Source organism: Gymnoscopelus braueri (genome assembly GCF_963280865.1).
Source record: "Gymnoscopelus braueri genome assembly, chromosome: 7".
In the NCBI taxonomy this organism is placed as follows: Eukaryota; Metazoa; Chordata; class Actinopteri; order Myctophiformes; family Myctophidae; genus Gymnoscopelus; species Gymnoscopelus braueri.
The window spans coordinates 47,372,928-47,395,595 of NC_137608.1; the positions used below are offsets into that span (position 1 = coordinate 47,372,928).

General features: G+C 41.4%; 1 protein-coding gene across 1 annotated transcript in view; it reads left to right on the forward strand.

Moving 5' to 3' along the window:
• The window catches only part of LOC308089083 (acetoacetyl-CoA synthetase-like), a gene marked incomplete at both ends in the record, with an annotated part of 34,530 nt that overhangs the window by 1,181 nt on the left and 10,681 nt on the right, over positions 1-22,668 (forward strand). The window contains 3 exons of the mRNA XM_080433655.1: positions 905-1,008; positions 5,706-5,826; positions 10,333-10,446. Of these exons, the coding sequence (XP_080289781.1) occupies positions 905-1,008; positions 5,706-5,826; positions 10,333-10,446 (339 nt within the window). The remainder of the gene's footprint in view (positions 1-904; positions 1,009-5,705; positions 5,827-10,332; positions 10,447-22,668) is intronic.

A 22,668-nucleotide genomic window follows, 5' to 3' on the forward strand; every position in this document is an offset into this window, starting at 1 on the left:
CCTCCTCCAGGAACATACTCTGTCACGGAACCCGGTCCACAGACTTGGACCTCCTCTCTGTCCCCCAAACAAGCAAGCGAACCCTTGGGGACAGAGCCTTCAGTGTGGCAGCCCCCCCACCCTGTGGAACTCTCTCCCAATGGAGATTCGCCATGCTCCTCCAACACTGGACTCTTTTAAGGCTGCCTTGAAAAGACACCTATTCTCTCAGGCTTATGGCAAATAGTTCTTTGTTGTTTTGTTTGGTTGTTTTTTCTTTGCCGTTTGTTCATTGTTTTGATGCAAAGGGTCCCTGGGTTCATGAAAGGCGCTGTATACATTCAAACTATTATTGTTATTTACTTCAGGTAATCTGCAAAGACGGAAATGCAATTTAAAGTAATGAATGAATCACCTCTTCCTGCTCCTCCTATTGACAAACACACGTCCTCTTCAAGACAGGCTATAACAGCAGTATATGTACTATATGACAGTGGTTCTCAAAGTGGGGTCCGGGGACCCCCAGGGGTACTTGGGGGAGGTTCCAGGGGGTCTGGATCTCAATACTTTTAACCACTTTATCCATTTATATGTTGGATATTTAAGCAGATTTTAGCAGATATACAAGCTCACAGCGCATCACTTAGTACATCTTGTACATCTGCAATTTTTGGAATAAAAAAATTATAATCTCAAATGTTTTGAAAATCTTTGAATTCTTTAACTTGAATCTTCTCTTCTGGGGGTCCCTGGCACAAAAAAAAGTTTCAGATAGGGGTCCGCGGACAAATAAATATACATTTGGGGGTCCTTGACATGAAACAGTTTGAGAGCCACTGCTGTATGAGACAGACACTTTTGCCATTATTAATCATTAATAACAACAAGCGATTTCTCTTTGCTTTTTTTTCTCCCTTCCTTCCAGTAAGCTACAATGACCTGTACCAGTGGTCGGTGGAGAGTTACCCGGAGTTCTGGGCTGAGGTGTGGCGGTTCTGCGGTGTAGTCAGCTCCACCACGTACAAAGAGGCAGGTGCAACACGCTGAGAACCTTCTGCTGCTGTTACACTGCATGCATACGTCACGCACGCACGCACGCACGCACGCACGCACGCACGCACGCACGCACGCACGCACGCACGCACGCACGCACGCACGCACGCACGCACGCACGCACGCACACACACACACACACACACACACACACACACACACACACACACACACACACACACACACACACACACACACACACACACACACACACACACACACACACACACACACACACACACACACACACACACAGCTGATGTCTTATCGGAAGACTAGAGCGTCTGATTTCCATGCTACCACCCAGTGACCTTTCAATACCCTCTTCCTGGAAAATGCGTATTTTTCCCCCTGTACCAATTAAAGGTAGGGTAAGTGATTTTTTTTTCTCGTTAACTTTGTGACTTTTTAAAAAGGATAAAGTACTATATTCTGATAGTAATCATTGCTACAGAGCGTTTGTTCGGTCACAGGGGTCTCTCCAGCTCTTTAGTAAACAGAATATGTTACATTTTCAGGTAGGTGACAACATTTAAGCCAATCAGGAGAGAGCACTGAAAATGCATTTTCTGTTTAATAAAGAGCTGGAGAGACATGGGAGACTCCTTTTACTGAACAAACACTCTATAGCAATGAGTACTATCAGAATATAGAGCTATTTGACACTTATTTTAACCAAAGTAAATAATTTACCCTACCTTTAAGTGTTAGAGGTTTGTCTTACCTAAACCATGACAGGAAAATACACTTTACACCACAAGAAAGCAAGAAGCGCCCTGAAAAGTTTTCACTTTTCAGCATAATTTGAATTCCTCTATTTATTTACCGTACTGTACTGTGTTCCGTGTTGGTGCCACAACTGAAAAAGTTCCCTCTCGCTTAACACCGTAAAATAGCACCCAATAGACTTGCAAATGCTTAAAGGAGGAGTTCACCCAAAAAATTACTTATTATCTATCAATTACACACCCCATGAAGCCTTGATTTCATGGATTTATTTTTGTTTTTGTGGCATTTCTAAGACAATAATTTGATGACCGTGTGTATTTCCGGTAGGAGACACAAATAATCTACTTTGTGTCTCCTACCAGATACATTAGCCGGTAGGAGACGGGAATCAAATTATTAGCTTAGGAATGCGACAAAAACAAAAAAGAATCAATGGATTCAAGGCTTCATAGGGTGTGCAATTGATAGAAAATAAGACATTTTTTGGGTGAACTCCTCCTTTAATGCTTAATGTTGCACCTGCTGTGCAATATTTAATTTTGTGTCAAACCTGAAGCTTAGCTGGATAACAATAGTTGTGAGCTTGTAGATCTGCTATTTTCTGTATTTTGGGGATTTTTTTTAAAGAAGAATATACATTTCTGCCCCCCAAAACAATCGATTATTATAATAAAATCAATTACTTTTTATTAAATTATATATATAATCAATGAAATCAAATAGTTTGATTAACTGTTGTACCCCTACACTGCACAGACAGACAGACAGACAGACAGACAGACAGACAGACAGACAGACAGACAGACAGACAGACAGACAGACAGACAGACAATACATTGCTGGAATTTACAGATACACTATTATAGTGCATGTGGTCCCCGGAAGTGCTGCTTGCAGTGTTCACGAGCACCGCTCATACAGTCGACTTCACACGTGCAATACGCCCACCGAGTGTGAAGTCGATCTCGAGATATGCACGCGCACGCACGCACACACTCACACATAGATTCCTGGCATTTCTAGGTTACCTTCAGGTATGGTCAATCAGCCAGCCTTGAGAGTGACCCCACGGTAAGCACAACCTCAAGCACAACAACACGATGAATCACCACCAGCTAGTTTCATCTTACATGTTGTGTAAGTCAGCAGACACTTTCACAGTCTGACGAACAGTGGTGTAAAGTAACTAAGTACATTTACTCAAGTACTGTGCTTAAGTGAAAATTTTAGGTACTTTTACTTTACTGGAGTATTTCCAATTGTCTATACTCTTACTTCTACTCCACTACATCTCAGAGTCAAATATTGTACTTTTACTCCACTACAAGTATTTTTTAACTTTAGTTACTAGTCACATTGCAGATATAAATTATGACATTAACCACTGTAGTACTATTTTATCTACAAGCTTAGAAATCTGCTATTTTCAAATATTTAGTACTTTTACTTTTGGTACTTTAAATACATTTTGATGCCAATACTTTTGTACTTTTACTCAAGTCCAGAATTTTGTATTCTGGACTTTTACTTGTAACAGAGTATTTTTATATTGCAGTATTGGTACTTTTACGTAAGAGTACTTTTTCCACCACTGCTGACGAACAACACAACGTATCTGTGACGGTGGTTATTATTTAACCCATTAAGACCTGAGGCCCATTCTACGAATGCCTTCTAAATCAGTGGTTCTCAAACTTTTTTTCGTAATTCAAATTTTTTTCAAACGCTTTCAAGATTTTCTATAATGTTCCAAAAATAGCAGATGTACAAGCTTGCAGCGCGGCACGAAGTGACGCGCTGTGAGCTTGTAGATCTGCTATTTTTGAATAGCCAACACTAACATCTGAAATGGGTTAAAGCAAGGCACATAAAGGCTTTGCCCTGCCCGTTTATTATCACACAAACGCCTCAAAGATTTAGGAATTCCACAAGAAGTTTGATATTTTTCTGTTGCTTTTTGTCTAGAACTGGTGACTATCGATATGATATTGGTATTGTGGTGTGATGCAGGGTATGCAGGGTATCATTTGTGATTTTGGCTTATCCTAGTGTTTACATTAAAGTGATGTAATCTTCTGGATTACATCACTTATCAGACTGTTCTACCTGAGTGACATGAACAATCAATTCCTCTACCTGTTTGGTCATCATATCCACATTTAGTAATAATGATAATAAAATAAAATAAAATACTGTTATGTTATGTACATATTGTAGTTTCTCAAAGCAGCAATAATGGTCCAAGGAACAGGAATGACATTTAAGGCATTTAAGCGATAATCTTATCCTCCAGAGCAATGACATTACCATATCAATATCAATTTCAAGTATTTTGAACTCAACTCGGCTTTGTTTGCATTACAACACAACTGCATGCATTGATCCAAAGAGTAACCATTGCATTTCCTACTTAAATTGTAACACCAGACGCAAGGCAAACTTCCAGATGTCTTCATCGAATATCCTCCCTGGTCCACAATATAGCTACAGAGTACAAATCCTCAGTGTTAATTGATCCATTTGTAACTCTGAGAGGGTGTAACCTGGAACCAAATGGACCCTTATGGGTCAATTTGTGCCACTCCCCTAACTTACACACTCACAGACAAAGCATAATAATGATGTCACATGTTGGCACTCCTGTGCCCGGAACACTGAAGACATTGTGTACAAGAAGGCACAGTGTCAGCTGACCGCAGCCGTGTCTTGACTTACTGTTACACAGTGTCAGAGGGACTGTCTCGTCTCGCAGATTCAGTCCCAAACCGAAGTGTCCTTGGGCAAGGCACTTGAACGTCCACCTGCTGGCGCGTTGTGAAATTGCTCGATTATCGCTTAAATGCCTAAAATGTCATTCCTGTTCCTTGGACTCAGGATTGCGAATGTGCGTTCTCACTCCCAACTTGTAATAGGTGACATTTCTGCTAAAAAAAACATTTAAAGGGCAAGAACATTTTGGTAGAGGTTTGGGTTGTGTAGTTACCTTGCCATGATGTAACTCTAAAGGTGGACAAGAAATCAAAAATAGTTGCTCCATTGATTAGAAATTGATCATTCAAAATGTGCTCCTCATTGACTTAAATTGTGCGGTGAAACATCACTCAAAGTCACTCTTTTAGCCCGTTAACAAACACAAACAAAGCTGATTCTGCCAATATAGAACATCACAAAACCCAGTACTGTTTTTTTTTTAATTGCCATTGCCATTTTTATTTGCAAGAAAACCCGGACTGGGTCTGCAGATCTTCAAATAGTAAAATCAACAGGAAGTTGACATTTTTAACGTGAAACGAAGCGTTTTTTGTCCTCGTTTCTTGATGTCGATGTATCACAGAGAAACACAGTGAAGTGATAGGGTATTTTTTGGCCACACTACATTATTGATCTCACATCAGAACAATTTACCAACCCCATTTAACAATGGGTTTTTAGGTTGATTTATTTTGACCGGGACCATTTGGATATTATGTTTACACTCTCCAGTCACAGCTAAGTTAACACTGTGGATTTTTGTGTGCACACTAATGCCTTTTATGGTCATGACAAACTGATTTGTTGAACTGGAAGCCAAGACCCCAATAAGTGTTATACTCCTTCCTACACAGTTAGATCCTCACTGTGAATGTAACTCCGAAGATCTGTACAGTCTTCGGACAGTGGTTACAGTGAGTAACTCCCATGTCTTGCCCTGTGTGTGTGTGTGTGTGTGTGTGTGTGTGTGTGTGTGTGTGTGTGTGTGTGTGTGTGTGTGTGTGTGTGTGTGTGTGTGTGTGTGTGTGTGTGTGTGTGTGTGTGTGTGTGTGTGTGTGTGTGTGTGTGTGTGTGTGTGTGTGTGTGTGTGTGTGTGTGTGTGTGTGTGTGTGTGTGTGTGTGTGCGTGCGTGCGTGCGTGCGTGCGTGCGTGCGTGCGTGCGTGCGTGCGTGCGTGTGTGTGTGTGTCCCCAGGTGGTGGATCCGACCAAGCTGATCTCAGATGTTCCCGAGTGGTTTAAAGGGGCCCGATTAAACTATGCGGAAAACCTGCTGAAACACGCAGACCAGGACAAAGTGGCCCTGTATGCAGCCAGTGAGTACACACAGCATTCACTATAACAAACAACACAAGAGATACATGTCACTATGGCAACAGATGCCATGCGGTGGATGTTGTATCATCTAAAGTACTATGAGAGCTTGTTGGAGTCAGTCAACTGCACGTAGATTGAACCATTAGGATCGTGGTCTGCCGAGATTGGAGGGTGAGTGAGCATGGCCTCGACGTCCATGCCTGCCCTGAACTACCGCAGTGCTCCATGGAAATCACATTTCTTTTTTACTTCGTAAACAAACGTTGCACAGGGCAGATATGACAAATGACATGATTTTATACTCTAAAAAAAAGATTAGTAGTGGAAATAGCCGAGCTACAAGCTCAAAATGTTTTTGAATTTGAATTTTTAGCTTGTAGATCTGCTATTTCCACTATTTTTTGAAAATGTTTGAAAATATATGAAAATGGAAATGATTATGACGATTATGCAGAAAATATTTGCGATTTGGCGATTATGTAATAATTGTGCCTAGCAAAGTCCCTGAAAAAGTCTGGCTGCAGACTCTAATCAAACATTGACTCTGTAAGGCCCGATCTTACTACAGAATGAGACACTCTGTGTCAAGAGGGAAACCATTTGCAATCATTTGGCATTTCTATTTGGCAGTCTGGCTGTGTCAGGGGTTATCACCACCATGATGTTGGCTTGTGATGGACCTTTTTGTCAAAATGTTATTTTGAGCCAATCATATTAGCAGAAACACATAGGCCTAAATGTATCCTAGTGGATTGGGGACTCATAATAGTGCCATAGTGTCAATTCCAATGTAATTCACATTTTAAAACCATAGTACTTCTGCTTTAATTAACTGAGTGTACTACATATTGTGAAGAAAACCTGGAGACTGGCAAAGTCAGCCACTGTGTACTGGCTGTATGCATGTGTCAATGCAGCATGGTCCAAGTCTAGTCCATGTTTGGCTTTTCAATAATGGGTTCTCATCAATACAGTCAGTGCTGTCATCGCACATTACATGAACAAAATAAGAACAGTATAATGGCAACGGACAGTGCGTGGACCAGTTGATGACCGCTGGGCTGTGCTCCTGTGATACCACAGAATTATCTGCGCAAGCGTGACGCAGACTCTGAGATCACAAACCCCCCCAAAAGCAGAGCCTTAAGATGCAGAGTTATAACTCTTGACATAATAGCGCGTCATAGGGCAGAACCTAAAGATACACAGTAATGAAGAACATGATATACAACGCATATGAACCTGCTTTGAGTGACTTGCTAACACAGCGAATACCTAAACGCTGCTACAGGGTTAGGCTGAGGAGGTAGAGGGAGTTTTTTTTCACATTTGTGTTTCATGTTGAACATGAGACAGTGAATGTTGGTCTGCTTAAATAGACACGTAGATTGAACCATTACGATCATGGTCTGGCATGAATGGAGGGTGTATGAGCATGGGACATGGGACTTGGTGTATAGTACGCTTGAAACGATCAATTATTTTCTTAGCGATTATTCTATAGATTACTTTTTCGACTAATCAAATAATCGAGAAGCGTGTTTTTAATGTTTTTTAATTCATGAATTAATTAATGAATCATATATCAAGGAATCGGAGCAAAAACTAATTAGTAGATGTTTTACAATGATGGACAACATTGCTTAGTCTGATTAACCACTTATGCACTGCTTTGTCAGAAATTGTCACAATGCTGTGCAAAAATAACGATATACAAGCTTATAACGTGTTGCATTGCGACCCGTTGAGAGCTTGCAAATCTATAAAATAAAATAAAAACGTATGTACCCCCAAAATTTTATTAAAAAAAATATATTTTTCTTAAATCGATTAGTTTGACTAACTGTTGCATCCAAACCACTGCTGACTCATTGTCAAAGCCGTGTACATGCAGCCACAAGATGCCCGCCTCTGCATCGCATGTTGTGTGATTGTTGGCAGTGGCACTCATTAGTCAGTTGAGTAAGCCAGGCCTGTTTGCTGCAAGCTCCAAAGCCCGTACAGAACATGTCACTCAAACGCTGCTGTAGCTTTATGTAAATGATAATTAATTGTCAAGTAATAAAATATACAGAATATAACTCTAGGGCTGTCACGATCATGACATATTATGTCATGATCGTGACAGCCCTAGAGATCTTAAGTGTTGAGTAGAGATCTTGAACTTTGACTCCAGATCTTTAGTTTTGACTCCAGATCCTTAGCTTTGACAATATGACAATAAAGGGGAAAGGGGGGGGGGGCATTTACTGTTCCCAGAGGGAGAAGAAATTAGTTTTCTGTCTTGATCAGATGAGCGCTAAGTGGGGAGCTGTTAGTGGTTAAGTGTCTTCCTAAATTTCTCGCAAAATTGCTTGCTCAGGGTATGACTGTCGGGTCTTTGCTCTACATGTAAAGTGTCTTGAGACAACTTGTTGTGATTTGACACTTTAATAAAATTGAATTGAATTGAATTGAATTGCTCAGGGACACCTCGGCACGCATGACTGCTCGTGCCGAGGGTCAAACCGGCAATCCACTCCGCTGCAGCCGCCCCTCCAAAAACCCTTCTTATATTACTTACATCGTTGTTGTCGGGCAGAAACCTCTTATTGCCATGTTCTAACTGTCTAACTGTTCATACTACAGCTCCACACAAAAGCATCAAAAGTAGCAGATCCACAAGCTTGAAAAGCGTCGCGTTTTGAGCTTGACGCGTTTTGAGCTTGTAGATCTGCTACAATCCATGAAATACAAAGTAGCTGTATGCACTCAGAATTCACATCAGAATTGATATCGTCTGTAACTGGCTATTTTTAGCCAATTTAAATGAAGTCCAATCTACGACTTTGGTCTTTAAAGGCTATCGAGTCAATCCAAATTGACATTTTTCGTCTTCTAAATGGTTGGCTACAGTATCTCAAAGCAGTTTTTTCCCGATTCGATCTCTCTCTGTTATCAGACCAGGAGCAAAAAGGCTGTGTTTTCTGTTCTTCTGTAAAGATAAAGGTCAATTCTCTCCAGATCTATAGAGTACTAGACAGACCGCTTTTGTGAAGGTGACCTTATTGTTGTAATCAGTCTATAGAAGCTAGAGAGGAAGCAGGGAGGGAGAGGGAAGGAAAGAAGCAAGTAAAGGATTGTCAACAGGAAGATACAAAAGGAAGGAAGGGAAGAAGGGAAGGGAAGGAAGGAAGGAAGGAAGGAAGGAAGGAAGCAAGCAAGGTAACAAATAAAGACAGACATAAATAACTGCAGGTAAGAAAAAAGGAGGATTAAAGATAGATGCGAGCACAGAGCAACATGCGTCAGGTTATTAGTTTACCTCCCGATGCCTGCTCTGTCTCTCATATAGTAATGGATAGGCACTTCTAAAGTGTGTGTGTGTGTGTGAGTGTGTGTGTGTGTGTGTGTGTGTGTGTGTGTGTCTAACACACACACACACAGAGGAGCTTTAATGCGATTACGCGGGTTGGGTCCATCAGTCACAGCGCTGCGGGGGCCGCAATGAACGTCAGCGAGCGTTTTACTTAGAGAGAGACGAGGATCCTGGCCATGTCTGTGGCTCCTCTGCGTTGTCTCTCCAGTCCACGTCTCTCTCTCTGTGACGCATGACGTCACTTTCTGTCCGACCCGCCTTGTCAACGACTTTATACGTCCGCTGTGATCTGTCAAACCATTCAGAGATTGGCCCTCTTGGGCCCTTTCACCCCCCCCCCTCTCTCTCTTCTCTGATTTACGTCAACATTATGCTGCGAGGTTATTGGAGTGGATGAGTCAGCACTATGCAGTCTCGGTGGGGGCAGAAACCATGTCACTATTTCATCTTTATTGTACATTTTTTATCATACAATGAATGCTCTGGTTCATACTTCGTCGTGTGACAGTGTCGGGGGCAGAAGTAGCGAGAATAGCCGATCTACTGCTACAAGTTCGCAAGCTTGTAGGTCTGTTATTGTAGGTATTTTTGGAACCAGTGAAAAGTATTGACGAGAGCTTGTGATTACCCCATTAAAACCGGGAAAGCGTTCCAAAATAGCAGATATACAAGCTCACAGAGCATCACCTCGTGCCGCGCTGCAAGCTTGCACATCTGCTATTTTCTGAAACATCTGGAAAGTGTGAGAACTACTGATTTTAGAAGGCATTTGTGTAATCGGCCTCTGGTCTTAATGGGTTAGTTTAGTCTCTAGAACACAGGTTTAATTTTGATTAGGATTGACACGTGACACCGACTCCACCTGGACCGACCATGTATCAGAGCAGAGAAACGATGATTACTCTAATGATTATTTTACTCACTTTTAGTACTCCGAATTATTCCTTGGCATCAGTGACCCTTATGGGTCCATTTGGTTACATTGCATTACACTCTCTGAGAGAGATATTAGGATCGGATAGAGGATAAATTAACACTGAGGATTTTTTACTTTGTACCGTGTTCTGACATTCTGGTGTTTACATGTACATGAAAATAAATGTCTGTGTCTCTCTCTCTCTCTCTCTCTCTCTCTCTCTCTCTCCAGCGGAGGCCAATGATGAGATACAGAAGGTGACGTATGGAGAGCTGAGGAGAGACGTGGCGTTGTTCGCCGCCGCCATGCGGAAGATGGGCGTCCAGACAGGAGACAGGGTTGTCGGTGAGTCTGCCTCCATATGGGTCGTGTCCAGCTAGCTTTTTTTTTTTTTTTTTTACTCCTTTTTAGTCATTATGCCAATTAATTACTCCCCACATACATTAGTGTGTCGTCACCGCTGTTGCTATCATACCGACTCACCTGCCAGTGAGGAGCCCCCACCGGGAGGACGTAGACAGGGGTTGCCAGATCTGCTTATTATAATTTCCCCCGCAACATTGTATTTGGAAATAGCCGATCTACAAGCTCACAATGCGACGCGTTGTGAGCTTGTAGATCTGCTATTTTCAAATAGCTGATGTATATGTTAAAGTGCTCATGTGGCCCATACGTCGCTTCTTTTGGGCTGGTTTTCCCAGACCTGGTTGCTTGTTTCTCTCGCGGAATCTGGCAACGCGGGACGTATAGAGCCTTCGTCCTACTCCTCCCAACCCAACACTCCCCGCTGACATGTGCAGATCTACAAGCTCACAACGCGTCGCAACGCGACTCATTGTTAGCTTGTAGATCTGCTATTCCCCCCCCCCCATAATATAGATGCAGGGCTTCAAGCGGTTAGGAGTCTTCTATGTGTTTCTGAAACAACAGAGTTTACACTTTATGTCACTGAGGTACAACAGGCAGTCAATCCTTACTGTCTGGTTTCTAGCTGCTACCCTCAGTGGCTGTGACTGTGTTGCTACCCTGCAGTGGCGTGAGGAACTAAGTAAATTTACTCAAGTACCGTACTTAAGTACAATTTTTAGGTATTTTTTACTTTACTGGAGTATTTCCAATTTTCAGTACTTTTACTTCTACTCCACCACATCTCAGAGGCAAACATTGTGCTACTACAATTATTTGACAACTTTAGTTACTACCGGTAGTTACTTTGTAGATTTTGATTATTATTACAAAACATACGTTAACCACTTCGGCCATACATTTCAGCCATTTGAAATTAGCCGATCTACAAGCTCACATTGGAATAGCGGTAGCAGTTTGGTCTCCCGCGTGGGTGACGAGGGTTCCAATCCCGGGCAGTATACGACATGGAACTCTTATGGAATGTTACAGTGTGGGCACGGCAGCAGTCAGGAGTCAGGACATGTTTCATGAACATGAAAGTCTGCGATATTGATGGGATTGATTGAAACCTTTATTGATCATGAAATAAAAACATATTATGTAACATACATCTGACCCACTATAATCATAAGGATAACGCAAAAAAAAAAACCCGTACAGCTTGTTTCCATTGCGGTCCTTAGTATGAGGCGTGTATGATGTCATGTAGCGTGGTGGTGCCATTGGGTGCATGAAATGTATAGAACAGGGGTCTTCAACGTTTTCAGGCCAAGGACCCCCTAGCTGAGAGAGAGATGAAGCAGGGACCCCCTCTATATTGTATAACATTTTGTTTCAGATTCAACTTTTTTTGTTTACTTGGTCTGCTCTTTTTTCCCTCTACACCAAACACCTCTTTGCCAAAAAATAGCCGATCTACAAGCTCCACAACGCAGCGCGAGGCGTTGTGAGCTTGTAGATCTGCTATTTTTTTGGCTAAAGTTCTCCTCAGAATAAGGATGCTAGGATTCAAGTGGTTAAGGTAAAACAAAGTAATCATGTCACACAAAGATTTGGCGGACCCCCTGTAGTAACTCTGAGGACCCCCTAGGGGTCCCGGACCCCCTGTTGAAGACCCCTGGTATAGAGTTCATGACGTGAGCAAGTCACTGAGTGAATGCGTGGGTGTACCTGCCACGCAAAGTGTATGTGTGTGTGTGTGGGGGTACATCAGAATACATATTCACAACATACCATCTACAATATCGATTCAAGAGTTCTAGAAAACCAAACAAAGGGAGAAAGACAGAGCTCAGGCAATAGTGGGGTACCTTAGCAAAATTAACGATACGAAGCTGATAATAGCGCCAAATTTTGCATGAGGCTTCTTTAGGACCTACTGATGGATTCTAGCCTTGGGTACCAAACTTTATTTTGAATATTTTACATAAAATTAGGCTTATCAATATCCATAAAAAAAAAACAGGCCGATTCACTTTTTGGCCTATAACTCTTGAACCGTAGGTCATAGCACAAAAATAATAATTCCCTGGACTCCTTGGATCATGACACAACTTCCCATATAGGTCCCGCTCCTTTTCCGTTTTCAAGATTTTCCGCCATTTTGCATTATCTTCAAAACACATATTTGGCTACTACTCCTACAAATTTTATCCAAACTCACACAAATCGGCACACACTCTGTCTTTGGTCACGTGATCAAGATATATCAGTCCAATTTTTCATATTCCCATCGGATTGGCTACGATTGGCTTCTGAAATTTGTGGGAGGGTCCGTTTGGAAAACAATGGCACAAATCATAAACACAGCGTCCTATCTGTCCCAAATTCATATAATTGAGGGGCCATTAATAAACGTAGAGCCAGTGCGATTTCACTTCCACCCATAGGGGGCGCAACAAATTCTACAAATGTCACTGTTTTTGCAACTAATTAATACAAATGGTCATATGAGTCAAACATTTGCAATTGCAAAGTGGAGAACAGTCCAAATTTGATTTGCCACATTTGCAATTGGAACAGTCCCCTTTACGAGAGCATTTGAACAGCTCTCTGCATGCTCTGGAGACTTCTGGAATTGTCATCCAAACTGGCACCCATGCCTCAGATTCCTTGGTCCAGCCATACTCATGTGGGTAAAGAATAACTTGTTCTGTTTGTAGGCTGGTCGCCCAGATGCCTGCTTGATACACTGCCTGCTTAACATGCTGAAGTAGTGCATCTTGGGTGGGTGGCAGTTTCTCCATTGACCTATTCCCATGACAGAAGAGTTATTTTCTAGTTTGGTTGATGGAGCTCAAAGGACTGGATTTGTCATACAGGATAACCATCAGTCTCTCAAGCTTCTGGAACTGCTGACTGTCAACATTCAGCAGCTGGAAGGGATGTTTGGCCAGACTGACAAGTATCTCTGTGACATCATCATAGGCTTGCCAGGCATGTCAAGCTGACTTCTTACCCTTACTGTGGAAAGCAGATGTTGTGTCACTCACAACCTGACAATGCATAGAACATAGGCAGAGCACGAGATTGTGTATCCCCTAGAGATTTACACACGTTGTTGATGTGGTAAAATATGTATTTTGCCCATGCCAAAATCCACCCAGATGTCAGCCAAAGGTTGAATCGTAACTAAATCATGGAACAAGCCTGCAAGGATCACAATGACATCAGTGTCCACAGTACGCACAAGGATAGTTTTTGCTCCTTGCTCCAGTGCATGGCGTACATGAACCAGAATCCTGGTGTCATGATTGCAACAGGTCATGGTACTACTGGAACCAAAAAACGACATACACAGCTTTGGATGGTGGCCAGTTGAACTTTTCAGTCCTTGAAGTCAAAAAGGCAAACAGCTCCCTCTTATTTGTTGGGTCACGAAGAAAATCCATCCAATTGCCTGGTAGCTTTGTCTGACCTGACACTTTCCTGCGAACACCTTGTTCTCTCTTTTCATGGGTGGACTCCTTCAAACTATCTGGGATATATGTGTCCCATACAACATCCAACCGCTTGGTTTCCTGCAGCTGCTTCAGCAGATATAAAGGATGAAAACGTCATCTGCATACTCATCAAATGCTTTTTCTTTGAAGCCAATTACAGGCAAACAGTATGGAATATCAAAAGCCTGTTGGACGGTCATTGTCACATGACTCACAAGACCATTTGTACTTAATTTGGTGCAAAAACAGTAACATTTATAGAATTTGTTGCGCCCCCTATGGGTGGAAGTGAAATCGCATTGGCTCTGCGTTTATTAGTAGCCCATCAATGATAAAAATTTGGGACAGATAGGACGCTGTGTTCATGATTTGTGCATTTTTTTGGCCAAACAGACCCTCCCACAACTTTCAGAAGCCAATGGTAGCCAATCCGAAGGGAATATGAAAAATCGGACTGATACATCTTGATCACATGACCAAAGACAAAGAGTGTGTGCTGATTTGTGTGAGTTTAGGACAACATTTGTAGGAGTAATATCAAAATATGTGTTTTGAAGATAACGCAAAATGGCGGAAAATCTTGAAATCGGAAAAGGGGTGGGATCTCTATGGGAAGTTGCGTCATGATCCAAGGGATCCAGGGAATAAAGATTGTTTATGCTATGACCTACGGTTCAAGAGTGATAGGCCAAATAGTGAATCGCCTGTTTTTTTTAATGGATATTGATAAGCCTAATTGTATGGAAAATATTCAAAATAAAGTTTGGTACCCAAGGCTAGAATCCATCAGTACGTCCTAAAGAAGCCTCATGCAAAATTTGGCGCTATTATCAGCTTCGTATCGTTAATGTAAAAAAATAGGGTTAAGGTACTGGACTACAATGAAGATAAAGGAAAAAGAGAGAGATAGAGAGAGAAAGAGAGTGTGAGGAACTTTGACACAGGGGTCAAAGGTGAGGAGCGAGAGGCAAAGAGAGAGGAATGTTTTATACAAACAGGGAGGTCAGTTTGAACCCTGCCTTCCTGTACATCAGACAACAGAGCAGGGAGTCTGTAGACTGTGCTTCATAGCGCACATACGTTACTCACACATTATGTCTGTCTTTCTCTGTAGGAAGCTGAACAGGTTTGCCAACACTTGTACAGTAATCGCCTCTGAACAAGAAACACCCGTCTTTAATGCACTGTCAATAATAGATTAGCTGGTATTACTGTAGGACAGGGGTCTTCAACGTTTTTCAGCCCAAGGACCCCTTAGCTCAACGCCTCGCAGGGTGAGCTTGTAGATCGGCTATTTTTTGGCTAATGTTCCCCTCAGAATAGGGATCCTAGTAGGGGTTCAAGTGGTTAATATAAAATATTTGGCTGTCCCCCTGTGGTAACCCTTGTTGAAGACCCTTGTTGTAGGAGCTTAGTGCATCCTGTATTAGGATGCAGTAGGCCTGTCCCCGACTAAGGATTTGTATAGTCGATTTTTTATTTTTATTTTTTTTGCATGATTCGACTGAGATTGGCAGTCGAATCAGTCTGATTCAACTTCCAATCTCTCAGTCAAATCATGCAAAAAATATGTTATGCAATAGAGGAACATTCCATTTGGCTATAGGGGTGCTTAGTGTCTGATTTAACATAATACTATTGGTTTCTCCCAATAAATCATGATGTATATCCTATTTTTGGCAAACTATTAGTTAATTAATATAAAAAACTAGGCCAATCTCTCAGTTTTTTTAATTTTTTATAATTCGACTAAGAGACCCGCAGTCGACTCGGACCCCCCGCGACTAATTAGTCGACTATTCGACTAGTCAAGGTCAGGCCTAGGATGCACTAATATACTGTATTGAGTCACAAAAAAAAAGGGCGGGTGTGGGAAGAGGAATGGTGTTTCTTAAAAAAGGATGCGCTGTCAGTCTACATTAGAGCCTAGATGCCCGGACCACTAGGCCAGTGGTCCGGGCCAGAAAAGGATATCTGAGTGATCACGAGAATGCACACGTGCAACAATGTCGGGTTTGTCGGCTCTGTCAACAAAACATTTAGACAGGCCTCTATAATGACATGCCCAAAGTAGGACCACCAGGTTGAAAGTGGTTTAGTCCGTTTTGGGCTTCTATAAATATTTAACCAATGGAGAAAAAAAAAAGTATTAACAAGAGCTTGTGACTAAATAATAACTACATTTGGTCCATTGGAACACAGGCTCTTCTTTCTTCCATTTCCTGAAAATGAACAGTGTTGGACATACAATGTGTCTGCCGGCCAACGGCGATGATATCACTGTGTAGCCGTTGGAATTGACTGAAAGGGATGTCATGTATCAGATGGGAGGAATGGAATGGAATCTGCCCTGGCTTCATGCTTCCCATTTCTCTCTCCATCCCTTCCCTCCCTCCATCGCTTTATTATTTCATCTCTCCATCTTTTTCATCTCTCCATCTTTCCCCTCCCTCCCTCCCTCTTTCCCGTCCATCCCACCGGGCACTGTCCCATCTTTCCTCTTGTGTGTGTGTGTGTGTGTGTGTGTGTGTTGTAACTGTCACCAGGCAAAATGAGGCACACGGTGATATCAATGACACCACTCTATGACGTAAAAGGACTCACGCGTGTGGCATGTGTGTTCGCGACACGTCACACGTGTGTCACCACTGTGATGATGTGGCAAATTCTGTGTGTGTGCGCGTTTGTGTGTTTGTTTGTTTGTCTGTGGTTGGAGGCAGCGTTGCCAGATTCTGTGAGAGAAACAAGCAACCAGGTCTAGGAAAACCAGCCCAAAAGAAGCGACTATGGGCCACATGAGCACTTTAACATAATGCATCAGCTATTTGAAAATAGCAGATCTACAAGCTCACAACGCGTCGCGATGCGACGCGTTGTGAGCTTGTAGATCTGCTATTTTCAAATAAAATCTTGCAGGGAAATTATAATAAGCAGATCTGGCAACCCTGGTTGGAGGTATACACACACACACACACACACACACACACACACACACACACAGAATTGCCACGTCATCACAGCGGTGACACACTGTGACGTGTCGTGAACAGAACACACATGCCACACGTGCGAGTCCCGTTACCTCTTAGTCATGGTGTTGTCATTGATATCACCGTGTGCCTCATTATGTTGCTGATACCTGCTGATAGTGGTGCTGATATACTCTGCAGTAAGTGGGACAGGGGTGCATCCTGAAGTCTCTATAGTCTCAAACCGTTTCATGTCAAGGACCCTCAAATTGTACTTGGCCCTGCGGACCCCCCATCTGAAAATGATTCACGCCTGCAATGCTAACACTGGTGCTACCCCCAGGTTGCACTGATGGAGCCTCACAGTAAACTTATTTTATAGGATGGCCAGAAAGAACAGTCTCTCTCGAGGCAGGCTGTCGGCTCACACACTTTTCAAATGCTTCTGCCTAACAGTATGTATGTTGATCAGAAGCGCTGAAAATCAGCAAATCTGTTTTTACTGTTACGTACTGTAAATCAAATTAGTCGATGCCTATCAAGCTTGCTGCTTAGCAGAAATGGACATATTGAATGTTGTATTATTTCAATATTACATTTACAATTTACATGTAATTTCTGATCAATATAAATACATATTTAACAGAAATGACCAACAGATGACAGCTTCCTGTATGGGAAGGGTTTAGTAGGTGAAAGTACAGACACTCTGCATTCAAAGATTGTGGAAGAGTTTGAGAGGCTTGAGAGACTACAAAAAGATCTACAGATCTACAATGTTGTGACACGTTGTTAGCTTGGAGATCAGTGACACCATCCTACTACCTAGCATAAAACTTACGCTGTAGCCAACAGTTGGAGACTGTGATGGTGCTTATCGTAGCCTGCAGTTATGGATGTTTGTGACTGTGAAGCAGGTTTGTAGTTGTTAAAATGCATCTGGCTAAAGAAAGGTGCAATTCCAGCCAGAGTTTTGATCAAATCCAGTTCTAGCAAGTCTCCATGTAGTTGGGTCAAGTGCATCCCCAGGTACGGACTAGGTACTAGTTCTTTTCATGTACAAAACTGTGCAAGTAATGAGCTGTGTCCTGTTGTTCAATGCAGTTATTGTTGGTGACAGAAAACCTCAAATGAAACTCATCCTGAGTGTGTGGTTTGGTCAAATTCCTTTTTGGCTTGTTGCCAATGTGAGTCGGTGCCTAAATCGCGTTGAGTTTCTATTGGGACTTCATGCATGTATGTGTGTGTGGGGGCGTGCACCTGCTACAGCACATGCATGTATTGAGCTGTTGGGACTGTGTTAGCGTTCAGGGTTCTCAGTTACACTGGGGCTGTCAAACACTGGTCTCAGTTCTCTCAACCACAACCGACCCGATGAATAGCTGGTCTACAAGCTCACAGCGTGAAATTATTTTCCCTATTTATTGTATGACAAAATATATAGGGCTTAACCCTTTAACACATCCACCGCCAGAGGTTAATCTCATAATGTACTCACCAGTGCCAAGGTGTTTTTGTTGTTTTTTTGTTTTTTTCATGTCGCCATAGATCTTGTTAAAATCCTTAAGATTGAGCCGTGAACGGTCTGTTTACATCCGCGAGATCTCCCTGTATCTCCCAGTGAAAACCACGTGTCAAACGGGGCATCCATGTTTGAGTTAGAGCGGATTACGTTAAACAGTGAAATGCGAGGAGAAAAAACTACAGGAAGAGAATTGAGTTTCAGTTTCGTCTGTAGAATGGGAGCGGGCGTGATCGTCGAAACCGGATCCCAAATAATTCTATTTCCTGTCATCAAACCGGAAACGGAAGTGGATCAAAAAAATTCCGAAAGTGCACCCGGACCGCGCATGCGCGAAAAGACCGCAGCCCGTAGGACTACGGGCTCGGCGCTTAACCGTTGGATTTAACGGCCCGTAGAACTACGGGCCCGGCGGTAAAGGTGTTAAGACCTGAGGCGATTTTTTAAAATGTTTTAAAAATTTTAACAGTTTTTTGAAACAAAATCTAAAACATTTTTTTTTCAAGATTTTTCAAAAATAGTAGATCTACAAGCTCGTAGCGCGGCACTCGGTGCCGCGCTATGAGCTTGTATATCTGCTGTTTTTGAATAGCCAAAGACATCTAAAGTGACACAGATGCGTTCCAGGTATCAATGGGTTAAGAGGTTAAATGTCGTTATTGGATTTTGAATAAATGTACTCTATGTTCACTTCAAACAAATCTGGCCAGACTTTTTTAGTATTCATTCATAGTATCATTTGTAATAGTTCAGAGGTGCGCAGATGCAATGAAAATCGATATGTTGGTTTTGAAGTTGGATTATTCAATATATCAGAATCAGAAAGACCTTATTGTCACACCTTAAAAATACTGTACAGTAAAAGTTAATTTTGCCAGGGTTCCTCAGATTTGTAGTTCATTAATAAAAAACGGAAACGGAAAAACAGAATACGGCTAGCTATGTCACCATATAAATAACATCAACACATAATAAAAAAACGAAGGTGTTACAAATAGAAAGTCTTTTAATTTAAAACGCCCATCTTCATATTATGCACTAAAACCTCAAATTTGCAGTGGTGGAAAAAGTACTCAAATTCTTTACTTAAGTAAAAGTACCAATACTGCAATATAAAAATACTCTGTTACAAGTAAAAGTCCAGAATAAAAAATTTACTCGAGTAAAAGTACAAAAGTATTGGCATCAAAATGTACTTAAAGTACCAAAAGTAAAAGTACTACATATTTGAAAATAGCCGATCTACAAGCTTGTAGATCTGCTATTTTCAAATAGCCTATGTATAAAATAGGGTTAAATAGTAGGGGGTACTAAGCACAAAAAATGGCCAAATCGTTACGCGGCGGATAAAAGCATGAAATTTGATACAGATGTCCCTTGGGTCATCCTAAAACATCCTAGAAGGGGTGCCCAAAAAAATCTTAAACAGGAAGTGACTTATGGACAAAATTCAAAATGGCCACCTAAACTGTTGACCGTTGACTCAAAAGACACCAAAAGAATCTCCAAAAAGCATAAAATTTGGCACATATGTCCCTTGGGTCATCCTAAGACATTCTAGAAGGGGTGCCCAAAGGAATCTGAAACAGGAAGTGAGTTATTGACTAAATTGAAAATGGCCGCCTAGTGTTGTCGATTGACTCAAAAGACAACTAAAGAATCTCATAAAAGCATACAATTTGGCACACATGTCTTTTTGGTCATCCTAAGACATCCTAGAAGGGGTGCCCAAAGAAATCTTAAGCAGGAACTGAGTTATTGACAAAATTGAAAATGGCCGCCTACAGTGTTATCTATTGACTCAAAAGACAACTAAAGAATCTCATAAAAGCATACAATTTGGCATACATGTCCCTTGGGTCATCCCAAGACATCCCAGAAGGGGTGCCCAAAAAAATCTTAAACAGGAAGTGAGTCATTGACAAAATTGAAAATGACCGCCTACAGTGTTGTCGATTGACTCAAAAGACAACTAAAGAATCTCATAATGGCATACATGTCCCTTGGGTCATCCTAAGACATCCTAGAAGGGGTGCCTGAAATGATCTGAAACAGGAAGTGAGTTATTGACTAAATTGAAAATGGCTGTGTACAGTCTTGACAGATGATGCAAAAGACACTCATAAAAAATAATCTCATAAAAGCATGACATTTGGTACAAATGTCCCTTGGGTGATCTGAATGCATCCTAAGGGGTGCCAAAAAAAGTTTGAATAGTCTCTCAATGGAAAACACTCCTCCCACACGGGCACTGCTACAATATTCAAATCGAGCAGCCAATCTAGCATTTGGTCCAGAAGCCTGAAAGCTATGCAATCTCTACCATCTCCTGACAAATAAATTAAAGTCGCTGATTCGTGGACACCTTTATGGACACTCTTGCCAGAGGCTGCTTAAGTTTGTAGAGAACTCAAGTGTGGCTGCAAAGCTGAGCCCTTCTGTTCGAGAAAGTGTAGATGCCGGGATGCTGGGTTACCTTGCAGAGCATTATGCCAATGTGCTGGTAATTGCGAAATGGCACACATGAATACATGTAGTTACTAAACACTAATCACAAAAAAACAGTAATGATCAAGAAGAAAATACATGAGAAGATAGAGTGTAAAACAAGCAAGAAGATGTAGAGTGCAAAATAAATAAGATGCAGAGAGTAAAATAAGAATATGCAGAGTAAGATAAGATGCAGAGTAAAATAAATGAGAATATGCAGAGAGTTAGATAAATAAAGAAGATTCAAAGAGTACAATAAAAAAATTATGCAGAAAGTAAAATAAATAAGTGATGTAGAAATGAAAACAGAAGGTAGACTACAAAATACGGCAAGTTATGCACTGCATAACCTGTCGTATTGAGTCTGCATAATATGCAGACTGCCATGGTCAACTGTTTAAACAGCCATTTAGAATTTCTTCAACATGGTCCCTTCCTAAAAAGTTTAATAAACAAGCAAACAAATAAATAACCCCTTCTAGGATATATTAAGAAGCACTCAATGTACGTACCAAATTATACACTTTTATGACGTCCCCTTATGTTTTCTTTTGTGTCAACTGCTTTTAGACGGTCACTTCCTGTTTAAAACCTTTTTGGGCACCCCTTGTAGGATGTGTTCAGATCACCCAAGGGACATTTGTACCACATTTCATGCTTTTATGAGATTCTGTAGGTATCTTGCATCATCTTTCAACACTGTAGGCGGCCATTTTCAATTTAGTCAATAACTCACTTCCTGTTTCAGATTATTTTTGGCACCCCTTCTAGGATGTGTTAGGATGACCCAAGGGACATATGTGCCAAATTGTATACTTTTTGGAGATTCTATAGGCTTTTTGAGTCAATCGCCAACACTGTAGGCGGCCATTTTCAATTTAGTCAATAACTCACTTCCTGTTGAAGAATTTTTTGGGCACCCCTTCTAGGATGTCTTAGGATGACCCAAGGGACATATGTGCCAAATTGTATACTTTTTGGAGATTCTATAGGCTTTTTGAGTCAATCGCCAACACTGTAGGCGGCCATTTTCAATTTAGTCAATAACTCACTTCCTGTTGAAGAATTTTTTGGGCACCCCTTCTAGGATGTCTTAGGATGACCCAAGGGACATGTGTGACACATTTTATACTTTTTGGAGATTCTTTAGTTGTCTTTTGAGTCAATCGACAACACTAGGCGGCCATTTTCAATTTGGTCAATAACTCACTTCCTGTTTCAGATTTTTTTGGGCTCCCCTTCTAGGATGTCTTAGGATGACCCAAAGGACATGTGTGCCACATTTTATGCTTTTTGGAGATTATTTTGGTGTCTTTTGAGTCAACGGTCAACAGTTTAGGTGGCCATTTTGGATTTTGTCCATAACTCACTTCCCGTTTAAGATTTTTTTGGGCACCCCTTCTAGGATGTTTTAGGATGACCCAAGGGACATCTGTATCAAATTTCATGCTTTTATCCGCCGCGTAACGATTTTTCACTTAGTACCCCCTACTAAAAGTGGTTAATGTGTGTTTCATTATATCATAGTTTATATCTGAAAAGTAACTAGTAACTAAAGTTTTCAAATAATTGTAGTGGAGTAAAAAGTACAATATTTGCCTCTGAGATGTAGTGGAGTAGAAGTAAAAGTATTGAAAATTGGAAATACTCAAGTAAAGTACAAATACCTCAAGATTGTACTTAAGTACAGTACTTAAGTAAATGTACTTAGTTACTTTCCACCACTGCAAATTTG